A 15420-nucleotide genomic window follows, 5' to 3' on the forward strand; every position below is an offset into this window, starting at 1 on the left:
GTGTATGCTTTCACAAACACAAACCAGACAAAGCTATCCTTTTAAGGACTCTGTATTGACTTCCATTCATTTGGACAAAAGCCTTATCCATAACCAAAACCCCAACCTTAACCTAAGCACAGTCAAATCTTAGGCCTAAACTTAACTTAACCAGTTCATCAGAAATAAGGTTCTGCCTCTATACGGCCAGGTGTTGGTCTCCATGAGGAGTCCTGGTTCTGAGTAGGTCAGTGTTTATGCCAGAAAAGGTCCTCAAGAGGTAACAACTACTAATACACACACACACACACACACACACGCACACACGCACACAGGTATCTACTTGCACATAGGAACATAGACACACACTCAGTTGCACACAAATTAGCATAATCATACACACAAACACACCAGCATACATCAATTATGCTGCATACAGACAAAAAAAGCATGCACATACCCTTGCACTTTCTTACAAACACACACAGACACAGACACACACACACACACACACACACACACACACACACACACACACACACACAACTAATTAGTCTTTGTCTCCCTGGTTTTGTATATTATCACTAATGTTGGGGCCTGGGGCGTTGTTCTGCGAGCTCAGCAACTTCTCTCTCTCTGCATCAAACCCCCAGAGTTTCCAGGCAGAGGAAAAGTATAAAAATATTAACCGTTGTGCTGCAAACAATGAGTCACAGGAGCCACAAAAGGCAGCTGAGGGATTAATGGTTGATGCTCAAGTACGGAAGCCTGAGTCACATCAATTTTAAAAAAGAAAATATCAATCAGTGATGAAATTACAACATAGTTAGACAATGACATCCCAGTGTTGTCTATAAGTACGGTTTACACACTCAATGTTGGTGTACTTTATTTTAATCAATATCCAAAAAACGAAAAAATAAGTGTGAGTTATTATAATAATATTAATAATAATAATAACAGAAATGGAGCATTGCAAGGGGAGCATTTTAGTCTCAAGATGCAAGTTCAAGAAAAGCCATAGCATAAGCTCAAGGGGGATTAGGTGGTGACAGAGTTTAACAGGAGGGTCATGTTTGGAGGTCACCAGGGACAGTTTAGTGTAATAGTGGTGCAGGAGAGCTCGAAAACTGGAAGAAAAAGGCAGAACTTCAAAAGGAATAGATTTTATGGGGGAAAAAAACATACTGAAATTATACTATGTGATCTTTATTCTTCCACAGCTCCTAACAGTCCTAACTCCTAACCAAAATACTGCTCTGTTTGGCCACTTATACACATAAATTATTCTCCCTGATATCAACCATGCAATGGTTTTATTCTCATTATTAAATCAACATGTACACAGCATGTTTCTGAGGATCCAGTTATACAGAAAGCTGAGGTCATACTAGTTTAGTCCCCTTTTTATAAAACATATAAAAACCACTTGAACTGCTGAAGTGAGTGCAGTGACAGTAAGAGAGAGACTGAAAGAATTTTAATCTGATAACACCGAAATGTATTTCCTTCGGCTGAGATGTGTGTGGTACCACTGCAAAGCAACGACTATATGAATAGGAATGATGAAAGTGTATTTTCTACAATATTTGTAGGTCTATGAAACATTCATCTGTTTACGCAGTGAAGAAGCATTTGGAGTCAACAGCTGCTCTGGCAGCAGTGGCTACAGGAGACGCTGCAGTCTTATGACGGATTATTTGTTAGTTCTCATTTGTTATGTGTTTATTTTTAGAAATATTGTCACCCTAAATATTGTGAACAGCTGGTGACATCTCTGAAAGCCGTAGAAAGTTGTAGTTTCTAATGCTGCAACTTATACAACTGAATAATAACCCCCCCCCTCCAATACAAATGCAGCATTAACTTACCTCTTTATCTTATTTAACCAATATACAAAAGTAATTTGGATAAACAGAGTAAATATATGTATGTAATAAAACAGTAGTCAGTGTCATTGTCACCGCTTTGTCATTTGAGTGCCTCTGTGTGTGTGTGTTTTCTGTAGCTCCCTGAACAGGAAGCAGTCTCGGCGGCGCAACGAGAAGCTGCTACCTCCCCTCTTGTCCCCGCTCTCTGACGAGCCCCCACGTAAACGGACCTGTGACAGCAGTACCTCTCTGAACCAGGAGGGCGGCACCACAGGGATTCTGCCTTGCTCCACGACGTCCACCACCACCACCTCCTCCTCCTCCTCCTCTTCCTCTCACAGGCACAGGAGAGGTGAAGTCAAGGTGTCAGCACATGCGAGAAATGGCAGCGTGAGTCTCTTTTGCACAGTTGTTTAATGGCAGACAGTGTTGGTTAAGTTACTTTAAAATGAACTTATTACTTATATAATGTACATTTTACTTATATAATGTACATTTTACTTATATTTCATTATTACTTTCTTTGCCAAGTAACACGTTAAGTTACTTGCATCAAAACACCTACTGGAGTGTTGGTAGCGAGTGAGGATGAGGTTTGGTTCAACTACAAATCACGTTCAACACAGCGAGGCTTTATTTCAGTGATCTGGCTCAACAACACTTTAATAAATAAAGTGCTAATGTTGTCAGTCCAAGGATATCAGGATTTTTAAAAGTTTTGGGGCAAATTGAGGTTAGAATAATTTTATTGAAACACTTGACTGTCTTTAATACAGAGAATAGAATAATTCATTAATCAATATTTCACTACCCACAAAACCAGCAGTGTGAAACCAAAGCCAAACAATATAATCATCATCCTCAGTGTGAAACTGTTCATTCATCTAGTGTTGGATGTTCATCTCAGACACTATATTAATATTACCTGACACAAAAAAATATATTTTGTGAATAAAGAAAAAAAGGAGGAGGATTTATCTGTCCAGTGGATACATGATATATGACAGCAATGTGCCTGCTAGAGCCTGCAAATGATCACTTTTCCAAATGCTAACTGCTGTTAGCCCCCAGTAGCCTCTGTGGCTGATGTCATTTCCTGACCCTTAAGTTTCGTTTTACTTTTTTTAAGAGATACTACTAAACAGAGCGTTCTGAACAGGGCTGTTTGGGCAGAGTGCTGTGGTGCTTCATCCTTATGGTATTTTGTCCAAAGTATGTCACAGACATGTTCATTAGGACACCAGGGAACTAGTTTAACTTGGAGAAATAGGGTATAATATGTAAACTTTAAATTATTTTGAGTGAGAGCTGGCAGCTTGTGTTTTGTTTTTGAGCGGCTGGCTCACTTCACAAGTCCTGAAACACCAGCATAAACAGGGTACACTTCGAGAAAATGCATCTGACAAATCTTAACCATTCTTGCTAGCCCTCTTATAAAAGCTCCTACCCTAAAACCAGAATTTTTTTTGACTTTCCCCCTAATCTCTGCTTCAGTGGTGTAAGCCTCTCCGGTTTATTAAGAAGACAGGCAGGTTAGTGACAGATATGCAGACAGACATTAATTCTGTGTTTATTTTAGTTCTGTAAAGGCTACAGACACCAAATGTATTTATGGATAGTGATCAGGGCATGAAAAGGATTTAAAAATAAAAATGAGAAATGTAAATTTCATGCAACGGCAACGTGAGTAGAGCTTTGATTGTCTACGCTCCTCTAGACTTGTTTTCTTTCGCTCTAAAAGGTCACTCACAGTGACATGGAGACGGACGCACACACCAACACATCTATACAGTCAGCCTCATTAAAAACTTTATTTTGTGCTGGAGAGGATTTACAGCAAGCTTTTGAATGAGCTCACACATAAGATTTGTAAATTAAAAAGTTAGTTTCACATGAATAAATGATGAATAAAACGTGAGCAAAACAAAACTTGTGATTTATGGAAATGCACAATTTACAACCGAGTGGCATAATAGCAGGGGTAAATGAAATGTTTCGTATCTAATTTCTTGGTATAACGAGAAACTAAAAAAATCTACTGGAAACCAAATTATGTTTTTGGGCGTGTATGTAGGTGTATTTCAGTCAAGCAGGTATTTGCTTATCCATTTAAAAATGTGCAAACTTTTTCTTGTGAGCAATTATAATTGAATTTATTTTACACAGTGGTATCATTTTAAACAGTTTCTAGTTATTTATCTTTCTGTCATTGGATTGTCTGACTATGTGCCTACATGAGCTGCCTTGTGTGTGCACCTCCCAGTTTCCTGGATGCAATCAGAATGAGTAATGCTACAGTAGAAGATAGCACTGCAGAAAAAAAAACTTGTCTTTCTGTCACACACTCTCTTTCTATGTGTGTGTGTGTGTGTGAGAGAGAGAGAGAGAGATAGAGGGAGACTGGGGAGAGTAGAAGAGAAACTAGGTCAAATCAGGATCGCAGTGTTTTGGCAATTACTCAGAGATCCACAGGGGGCGATAGAGGGTCCACACTGGATCGTTAATAAGTCCAGACTCTTTCTTACTTTTTTTTGGATTGGAAATATAAGTCACAACAACACCCAACCATCACCAAGTATTGATGAACAATAATAATAATAAAAAAACATGTATATCTCGGAGGAAATTATCTGTAATCATTTTGACACATAATAGCTACACTATATATGACACAAATGATTTCCGGGCAACATAGGAGCGACTGGGGGATTTGTTGCTGAAGAATTTTAAAGCCCATTGCATCTAATCATTCTTAAAAGCCCAACTCGACTCACAGACTGCTGTAATCCAGCTGGCAGAGTGAATCCATCACTGTGAATGAGCGCTGTAATAGCTGACACACAATAAGGCTAATTAATACTATTACAACAATGGACTTTCGATGTCATCCCGACTACAGGAAATGGATCCCTCCAGCGAGAAGCCCTGCGGAGATGGTTACCATGCCAACGGACAGTCAGACTCCGATGTGTGGACGGAACCACCGATGGATCCTGTCGAGCCTCGCAGGCCAAAGCTGTCGTTTAGTGACACGTATGTACACGCACTGTTTATCATACACACCTGTATTCACACTGTCATCACAACATCAATACTCTTAACATCACTTTGGATAAAATATCCAGTGTGTTTATGAGAGTACATATGTTTGGATTAGTGTATAACTGCTATATAGTAAATGTTTGGTTTTGTAAACATAGAATAATTTTTTTTTTTAAAGCAGCCAGAACATGTGCTGGTTTTGAAGCAGAAGTTTACTATCAACGGCTCGGCTCGCATAAAACCAGATGCATAAACCAAGGAAGACAGACAGTTGACATTAGAAAGTAGTGTTGACATCCTTTCTAATATGCAAAAGCCACAGTAGTTCCCCAACATGCTTGGCAAAGGGGTGAGTTTTCCAATTGTTGGACTGATGTTCATTTTACATCTATTCAACAAAATCATTTATACACAGTTTTCCCTAAACATCACTTCATATCCACTTGTAAAGCATGATAAATCAGCTAAAGTGCAGCGTGATAAATCAGCTCAAAAAACCTGAAAATAGGGCCAACCCATATCTACCAAAATCTTAGGGAGATCTGACTAAGGGTCAGCGAGATATGCCCATCACAGACAGACACACACACAGACATTACTTGCTTTATATATAGATATGCATATAATTGTGTCTTTTCTCTCCTTGGGGCGTGGTAATTACATTGTTGTGAGACTGAACAGAGAGTTTTTTGTTTGTTTTGTGCCATAAAACAAACTGTTTTATGGCACAAAATGATCTTCCAGCGAGTTTCAGGAAAGTGGGGAAATTAGTGAAAGGGTTGAAAACTCTAGTGTCGGCAACCCCAAGCCACAGAGTGTCTGCTAATTATCTCCACCATGACCCAATACAAAATCCTGTCGACCCCGACCAACACTAATGGAGAGCGAGAACACTAGCACTGGCAGCTGCATGATGGTCCACCAATTATCAAGTAGCTGCTGTCAAAAAAAATAACACTACATGCCATTTTCACCTGAACTTTACAAGTCACACTTATCTGCCTGCAGACTTGACTTCTTCCACCCCGCTGGTTCCCTGCGGCAACTCAATACAGTTCAGCGTTGTGGTGCAGGGCAGTGGAGGAACCTGACAACTTCAATCACCAAGACTCAGCATTCTTTCAGATATTATTGTTAAAACATCTTAGAGCCCGACTTATTTCTATGTAATTCATCCAAGTTTACGGATAATACATCTGTACAGTGTGCATTGGTGCTTTTAAAAAATGCACTAATGGGCACACAGTGGCCTACGACTATATTGTGGGTGGTGGAAAATGGCTGTAAATACCTTACCACTGCTTCCTCTGTGCAGAAAACTGGAAAGATGATGCATCTTACAATTATTTGTCCCAAAGGGTTTGTGCAGTATTTATGAAACAACATGTTTTGATGTTGTACTAAGGTTACACCAAGCCTGGGGTGTGTATATCTAAATAGGCTCCTGTATATAACACACTGCAAGTGCCTTGGAGTGACTGATTATGTAAATCAATAACATACAGAGGTTTTGTTAAATAACGTGTTGATGCAAACATGCAACATTGTGCGCTTTTTTTCCCTCCTTCTCTGCTGTTCTCAGAGTCCACAGTGCTGACTACTACATGCAGGAAGCCAAGAGACTGAAGCACAAGGCTGATGCTTTGGTAAGCCTTTCTGCAATCATAGTAAAACACGGGCGACACACATTTACACCTCTATGCTCGAGCACATACAGAAGAGAGACAGATGGATAGATACACACAGATGGCAAGAAAACAATTTGAAAACACACAATGTTAACTTCCACAGTCTCGTTTTTAATTATGTGTGTGTTGTTGCTCATGTGTGTGCACATCGAGCGCCTGTACAATGAAAATCTATTTCATATCAAGGCAAGAACTGTGCAGTATAATTTGTGTTATTTATTGCACCATTTGTCTCTAAGGGAATGCTGCTTTCAAGGACTGATTATGTCTGCAAGATTATACAATATCAAAAGAATTATCTGATCCCCCCTGAACAATGAAATGAGATTTATTTAGCTCGTTATTTATCTTATGTTTACGCATTGTTTCCTCAGATTTGTCTGGGGATTTGCATCTTAGCGGGAGATTATTCAAAGAGAAGACTGCGCGTCTGCCTCTGCATTGTTATGATAGTCCTTATTCCATCTCCGTCTTATGCTCGTCTCTTTCTCTCTGTTTGAATTGCTCGGTCTCCGTCGCTCCATGTCTGACGTTTTCCTCATTTCTTTCATCCTCACCATTTGTAGATGGACAAATTTGGTAAAGCGGTGAACTACGCAGACGGAGCCCTCTCCTTCATAGAGTGTGGAAATGCCATGGAGCGAGATCCACTAGAGGCCAAATCACCTTATACCATGTACTCTGAGACTGTGGAGCTCATCAGGTATGGAAGAGTGAAGAGTTAGTGATCACCTTTCTTTAAGCCGAGTTTCCTAATCATTTTTCATAGAGAGCATTCTATAATTTCTATGTAATTCTATGAATTACTTCAGACACTTGTGTGTTTATGTTTGTCTGAATAAAATCGAGCTAGGCTTCATCTGACTAACATACTAGATAATGTGATTCATAGTCCGATTACTCCTCCATGTATATGCCTAGTCCGACCGGAGTCAGATTTGAAGTTCTACGTATGCAGCAAAATTTCCTCCCTGGTCTTTGACCCAGAAGTAGAAGGAGACGACGTAGAAAAATCAAGTGCTATTGCCTGAAATCACTCAGTGGCTGCATTTTCCTCTTCCTCAACAGAGAGAAATGCTCATGATCTAATTTGTATTACGATTAGCATTTACAGTAGGTATTAAACACAAACATAGCATGATCTATCTCACTATTCGCCTTTTGCTTTTCTGTGACCTAAAGTTCAACAGGAAACTGATCATTTAATACACACTAACTTATAGACAGAATCAGACGTACACGGCCAATAAACCCATTTTCTCCTGCGCATGTATACTCGGACTCTGCAAGTTGTCTGGTTGCTTGTCTTAGTTGGACTACGGCCTTGGTTTGATTAAAGTGTGCATGTACACTAGGGGTGGGGGAAAAAATCGATTCACATATGAACCGTGATAATCATCCACGATTCTGAATTGATTCATAAACTTCAAAAATAGATAAAAAATAATAATATATATATATATGTATATATATATATATATATATTTATTTCTATATATTTATACTTCACTCAAGTCTTATTTATTATTTAAAGTTTCTATTTTGAAAAAAACATCAGTTTGTTCTGTGTACAGTATATTGCCTGCATGTTGTTTTGTATTGAAATTATCAAATGCTTACACACTATACTCCTTTTATATTTTTACATAAAAGTCCAAATGCATTTGTGTCCCTTTCCTATATTTGCAAGTAAATTGTATTGTTAACAGATTTTTTTATTTTTTATTGCTTTATCAGCTCTATCATCAAACTCCTTGACTGTAGTTATAGCCCAACAACTTAAATCATATACGGCTACCTCTGTGTCCACTGTTACCAACTACATCTTACATTATCTTCCCCATCTTAAGACTGATAGAGCTGCACATGGCCAAAGTGGTGTTTTCAAAAGGATCGGCACTTATTTCATTGTGTGAAGTGGAACTTACAGAGAGCAAACAGTGAATAACAAATGACAGCCACCTCTGAAAACGGACAGGTTGACAACAGGGAGGTGTAGCGACAACCTTAGCTGAAGGTCAATGGTTCAAACTTAGCTCATCTATATTCATCCATCCTGCTGAAGTGTCCTTGTGCAAGACACGGGCTCGTTCCCTCCTACAAGCCCTCTGATCTATGACTCTGATCTCTGACCTCACTCTGGGGAAAAGACAAGCATTTTCCTGCAGACATCAGTTAGGGACAAAGAAGGTGTAACTCCTCTCTGCTGAATCACTCGTCAGTGCTGAACTTGATTTTGACTGATTAATCAACACTTTAAGCAGCATGAGAGGGTTTAGTATGTAATTGAGGACAAGAGACGTAGATTCATTCAAATGACATGTTTAAAGACAGGTTTATTTAGCTGAATTACTTCATAAGCAAATTCATCTGTGGTTGCCTTAAACAAAACAAAAAGTAAATGTAATCTACATATCTGTTGTAAAATAGTACACAAAAAAGGTCTGAATAGTCAGAAAGTCAGAATAATCTTCAGTGTTTTTAATCAATAAACGGCCACACTCATCAGAAACATTTATTGCAAAGTCACGGCTAAAGGACTATCACAAAAATTACTAAAACTGCTAATATCTGAATGCAAATGACAATATTCTTGGTGCTAATCAAATAATTTACCTATTTGACCTGAAAATTAATAAGTGAGAACTGTTTTCTGAGCTGTAAACACATTCATCATTGATTCAGATGATCCAATGAAGTGCCTACAATATTTTTTAATACCTAATAAATAACCAAAGTAGAAATGTTTCACTCCACAGCTGTCTTAGCTTGCCTTGCCTTAGGGCACTGCAACAGTGTTGATGCCGGCTGTCAGCGAGCTGAAGGAATTAATTACCAACTGTCATAGCCATGCTTTCCATACTGAATATTTATTTTCATGTTCAGAGAAAGCAGCTCCTGCTTTTAATTCTGACCTTGATTTTCTAATTAGAATGAACCTTGAGTGTAAATGTATTCACTATCATGATAAAAATAAAGTGGGTTTATGTTTGATTCATAAATCACTGGAAATGTCAGCAGACGAATAATGAGCGTCTTTCACAGGTACGCCATGAGGTTGAAGAATTTCGGCAGCCATTCAGCCACCGTCGCTGAGAAGAAACTTGCCGTGTTGTGGTACGAATTTCTTTATAATTAATTTGTGTGTGTTTGTGAGAGAGAGAGTGTGTGTGAGAGGAGTCATTAAATCCCTCTACTACTTTCTGAATGTTTGCACCAAAAAACAAAAAAGTCTAATTCTGTCAGTGCTTTTGTCTTTTTATATTAAAGCGGTAGAGCATAACTTTGAAGGTGGATTATGTAATAAATCTAAAGCAACTGGCCATAAAATCCTCCTAATATGTCTAATATTTTGCACACCGCACAATATGTTTTATGTTAAGTTTTTTTTTTTTTTTTAAATCATGTTTTGGCATGTGGCGCCACCTACCACCGTATCATTGCGGACAGTAGAGTCTCAGCTGCTGAGCAACCATGGGTTGCCAGTTACGTTTGAGCCACAACGGCCGAGAAAACAAAACCTAAAAGACCTCGGTATTTTGAATTTGAGTGTAGTAACCGTTTTTAGCCACATTCTTACACATGGCGCCTTTAATTCAAACTTTTGTGTACTGGCAGTGTTATGGTAATTATTCCAAAGTCCACAAGGGGCGATGGATGTTCTGCACTGGCACTGGGACCTGCACTGGCACTGGGACCTTTTTGTCTTAATTTGGGCATTATGATGCTAACTGTTGACAGTTTAATGGTGATTCAAAAACAACACCATCCAGGTTAATTTCAATCCTCTATGAAACTTGATTCAAACATGCTATTCCCTTGGGCCTGCAATTCATAGCACAAAGGAGTTGCTTTATTATCCAAAGCAATGAGAACTGTGGACAGTGTTTTCCATACCTGTATCCTTACACCTACATCTTGTTACTGCTGCATCTTTACAACCAAACATGAATGGGAAATTGGTTAATGGGACGAATCACATATTCATGCTACATAAAAGCAAGTGCTGTGCATCTTTTTATTATTATTCAGAGTGATCAAAGAACATTTAAGGGTTTATTTTTCATGTGAATTAATGAGGTCACAGTTTACAAAGAAAGGTGTAGGGTTTTATATTTTCATTTAAGGGCATTACTTTTCCACATTCTTTACTTCACTCAAGTCTTTCCTAATCCTATAAGGACTTGTGCAACGGGTTTGAAGTCCAGGTGCATTCTGTGTGAATGAAATGAAAATGATATTGGAGGATGGAGCTTTGAGGGGAATTTGTACAGAGCATTCATCTGCCTTCTAATGGTTTTGTTTCCATAGTAACCGCTGTCTGTCTCTGCTGTATCTGAGGATGTTCCATTTGAAGAAAGACCACGCTGTCAAGTACTCGCGGTCACTCATGGAGTACTTCAAGGTAAAACACACACACACACACACACACACACTTGGACTTGGGACTTTATTTAGTTCCTCTTTTCTGCCTCCGTGGTAGGAAAACATGCAAAGCCAATTACAACTCTCCAATACATTTCAGATTCTATTTCATGGTGCCTGTGCATTTATTTTGTGCGACATTATTAAAATCCATTCTTTCTCTTTGATATTAATTTATTAATTAACTCCATCAATCATCGCTGTGGATTGTTCGGGTTTAATGTGCTTGTTTTGATTAATTAGTTTTGTTAAATTAATTACTGAGGATGTCATTATCACAGTGCAGCATTTGCATTGATGGGATTGGATTTGTGGGAAGCAACTAACTGAGGGTTTAGCTGTGTATGTGTGAGGTGCTCAGAAAGGAATTTTAAAAGAAAAAAGGCAGAAAAAAAAGTCTAACCACTTCTGTAATATACATATTCACATAAAAGTGGATTTTAATTACTCATCCTCACAGACTTCAGCAATCACTGTATCTACTGTATGTGAATCAGTGAACTATATCAAATGTCATTATAGTGTTAATGCTCTGGATAGTTAGTTAATGTTAGTGTGTTATATTACATTATATTCTTAACTTCACTCAAGGTTCACTAAATTTGTTTTTTTTTGTGGCCAGAATTCCGCCAAAAGCTCCCACCACGCACCGTCTCCCTGGAGAACCAATGGGAAGTGAGTAGAACACACACACAACACACACACACATTAAGAAAATCCCCTTTCATTCACATGCTGGAGATAATTGTGAATTTACAATTCACCAAAGCTCCACTGCCAAATACCATGCCACCCTCGACAGCCACTTGCTCAAACAAACCCCTCAGGAAGCAAATGGAGGGATTGATTTGTTGTAGATGTGAGAGGGAGAAGACTGGAGGGGCTGCAGAGTACTGCGTGAGAAGGAGTGATGGAGGGAGAGATGATGGATGGAGAAGGAGGGCATGGAGGAGCTGTGGATGTGAAGCTAATGAGTTTGGACAGCTCTGACGCTGCACAACAGCAGGACTGAAGCCCAAAGTGTTTAGTCGTGTGTGTGTGTGTGTGTGTGTGTGTGTGTGTGTGTGTGTGTGTGTGTGTGTGTGTGTGTGTGTGTGTGTGTGTGTGTGTGTGTGTGTGTGTGTGTGTTCTTGTATTTGTTATCTCTTTAGTGCCTATTCTGATATAAACACTGACCTTGTCAGAAGCAGTAGTCCTCACGGAGACCAAAACCTGATCCTAATGAGGCAGATCATCATTTCTGAGGAACTGGTTGTGTTCAGGGCAGAGATTTTGCTTGAAGTTGGGCACAAATTAACTGGTTGTTGTTGTTGTTGTTGTTAGGAACAATGCTTTGTTTGGGATGTCCAAATAAATGAAAGTCAATTCTGTTTCCTAAGAAGAATAGCTGAGTATGTGTGTCGGTGTGTATGTGTGTATAGCACTGAAAAAGTAATCGGGTCAGAAGTGATCAAGGCCACATCATTGACATTATATCACTGCTCGAGCAATACACCTCCCATTGCAAGTCAGCAGAGACACTTAATACTGGCTCGTCTCATACTTCCTCTCATTCAGAACATTTTACTACCTCATGGATGTAGTCTATGGCAACTCGCCTATATTTACTGTAGATCCAGTCAAAGCCAAAAAAGAAGGCCAGGGTCCACCTTCACAACACACTACATTACATGAAGCAGAGTGAGGAGAGAGTGCTGTGAAGACATCAGCTTCATTGATACCAACAGACACCAGCACCTAATATTAATATGAATGTGTAAAAGCCAAGCAGGTCCATGAACAACAGCTGTGCCAAAGGATCAATCCATTCAGTCAGTGTTTATCGTAGTATTGTGGTTAAGGCTTTGGATTGTGTTTTTTTCCCAGACAACTTCATTGATTAATGGCTATCAGGGCATGAACAGGAAAGTGTTTTAGAAACCAATTGCAGACTATAATTAATTTAGTTATTATAAAGTGGTTCAAGCGTTTAAGATTAAAAACAATCGACAGCCTCGGCTTCACGTAACTGTGGTGTTTTCCTCCTCAATTATTCAGTTACAGAAAATCCATTAAGATCCACACATTTTAGCAACTTTTGTGTCAGTCTCTTTGATGTCACCACTGTTGTCAGCCACTGGCGATACTTCTCTACACACTTTACACTGTTGCCCAGCAACAATCTGCGGACAAAGTTGCTAACTAGCCTGTCAACACAAAAAGTTTGATAAACCAAAAACATGACTCCAAAAGAATGTGAACATTGCTGTGTCTGCTGGATGTATAAAATGAGCAAATGTTGTGATGCCACGATGTCATTTTTGTTTACATCCTGCTCCACTGCCCCCAAGTGGCTAAAAAATTAATACATGCACCTTTAATGACACATTATGATACTTGTTCCATTGTGTCAAAAACACATTGAACACCTGTCTGTTATCTCTTGAATCATCCTAAAGTAAATTTTACTTTTCAAGTTAAAATTCAATATAGCATGGCAAACGCTTAGTTTATCATCTCAGATTTAATGGCATCTTAATTTCTGTTACGAAATTGTAACTTATTAATTATTAATTGTTTTTAAGTGTTTGAATGGTCTGGTACCATCGTACTTATCAGAGCTCGTACAGCCTCACAGTACCTCCAGAGCACTTAGGTCAACAAACCAGCTGCTTCTGGCAGTACCTCGGTCCAGACTCTCTACTCGTGGGGACAGAGCCTTCTCAGTGGCAGCCCCCAAGCTGTGGAACAGCCTACCTTTCCAGGTTAGAGCTGCACAGTCTGTTGAGCACTTTAAAACACTACTAAAAACCTATCTTTTTACCCTGGCATTCAGTCCCAGCTAGACAAGAATCCTTGGCTTTCCTATTTTATTTATTTTATTTTTACTTTTATTTTATTTGTTTTTAATTCTAATTTTAGTTTTTGTTTTAAACTAAGCTCTTACTATTCCTTTATTGTTTTTATTTGTTGTCGTGTTGTGTGTGGTTGTATTGTGTTCAAATAACTGTGCAGCACTTTGGTTCAACTGAGGTTGTTTTTAAATGTGCTTTATAAATAAACTTGACTTGACTTGACTTGACTTAGCATCTGGTTGGCATCCTCAACCGCAATCAAATACATTACATTCTTGTCATGTTACTAGACTTAAGTGTCTGTCTGTGTTCCAGGGTCAATGGGACTCCATCTCCCCTCTCACTCAGCCCCTCCCCAGCCAGCAATGGAGGAGGAGGATCTGGAGGGGCCCCAAGCTCGTTGGGCAGTGTAGCTATTCCCCAACGCATTCACCACATGGCTGCCAGCCATGTTAACATAACCAACAACATCCTGAGGAGCTATGAACACTGGGAGACGGCTGACAGACTGGCCACTGATAGCCAAGGTAGGACCACAGATAATCTACTACCGACCGAATAGTGGCTGCGTTGTGTTAATGCTTGATAACAGTGTGTCTGACAGAACACTGTCACAGCGGACTACATATCAAGAGTTGGTAATGCCGTAAAAGGGATGGTAATATGACATGTGCAGTGTCCACCATTGTTGGGTGCACTTTGTCAGACAGCAACAAAGACAACCTTATTCAAAAACTGCATAGTGTTCGAACTAAACACATTTTGATAGATTTGACAAGCTAGTTCCTGTGTATACTGGCATAACATGTTTTGATTGGCTGCCGCACTCTCTGTAACTTGGAAATTTGAACCATTCTCAACGTATGTCGCTAGAAAAGCGACACTGCTCTATTCAGACCGGAAATGTAGGAGTTCAACAGTTTGTGGGGTTTTTTCACTCCCGTTACCCAGGCTGTAAACCTCAGTAAGACCAGATAGTGTCAAATAAAACAAATGACTCACCAAAAGTCTTGTCTTGATGCACATGGCTTCTTATAGTAATTGTGTCTCTTCCTCACCCTCCTGTAGATTTCTTCCAGGAGCTGGACTCGGTCATGGAGCCACTGAGTCAGCAGAGCAGCATGACTGAGCTTGTGCGATACATCAGGCAAGGACTACACTGGCTCCGTATAGAGGCTCACCTGCTGTAGGGAGACAACAGAGACAAAATAAATACATTTTTTTGAAAAAAAGGGAGAAGATATGGGCCTGGGAGCGAGAACTGGGATAACCAGTGAGATAAAACTCAGGATGCTGCTTCAGTTCCCACAGGGATTCTTCAAATGACCGCGGTAATGTAAAGGCATATACTGGGTGCATTAATTGGGATGAAATTCACAGGCAGTTTGGACTGAACGGTAACTAAGTTAGTGAATTTCCACTGTGAATCACAGAATACAAATTACATTGTTAAAATATTGGCAGTTTTTTTGTTTGTTTTGAGAGAGAGAGAGAGAGAATAATACTTCAGTGCGAGTAGCCGACATTCCTACAGGGAAAACCAATGTGACAAACTCCCTGTGTCTTTACTATGATATAATC

At 39.3% G+C, this 15420-nt stretch overlaps 1 protein-coding gene across 1 annotated transcript in view; it reads left to right on the top strand.

Moving 5' to 3' along the window:
* The window catches only part of aff2 (AF4/FMR2 family, member 2), a gene marked incomplete at both ends in the record, with an annotated part of 166634 nt that extends 151605 nt beyond the window's left edge, over positions 1–15029 (top strand). Inside the window, 9 exons of the mRNA XM_083891494.1 lie at positions 1988–2240; positions 4750–4883; positions 6475–6538; positions 7147–7283; positions 9626–9697; positions 10892–10985; positions 11628–11680; positions 14155–14366; positions 14908–15029. Of these exons, the coding sequence (XP_083747620.1) occupies positions 1988–2240; positions 4750–4883; positions 6475–6538; positions 7147–7283; positions 9626–9697; positions 10892–10985; positions 11628–11680; positions 14155–14366; positions 14908–15029 (1141 nt within the window). The remainder of the gene's footprint in view (positions 1–1987; positions 2241–4749; positions 4884–6474; positions 6539–7146; positions 7284–9625; positions 9698–10891; positions 10986–11627; positions 11681–14154; positions 14367–14907) is intronic.
* Positions 15030–15420: the final 391 nt, after the last annotated feature.

Source organism: Microchirus variegatus, assembly GCF_963457635.1.
Source record: "Microchirus variegatus genome assembly, chromosome: 6".
Classification (NCBI taxonomy): Eukaryota; Metazoa; Chordata; class Actinopteri; order Pleuronectiformes; family Soleidae; genus Microchirus; species Microchirus variegatus.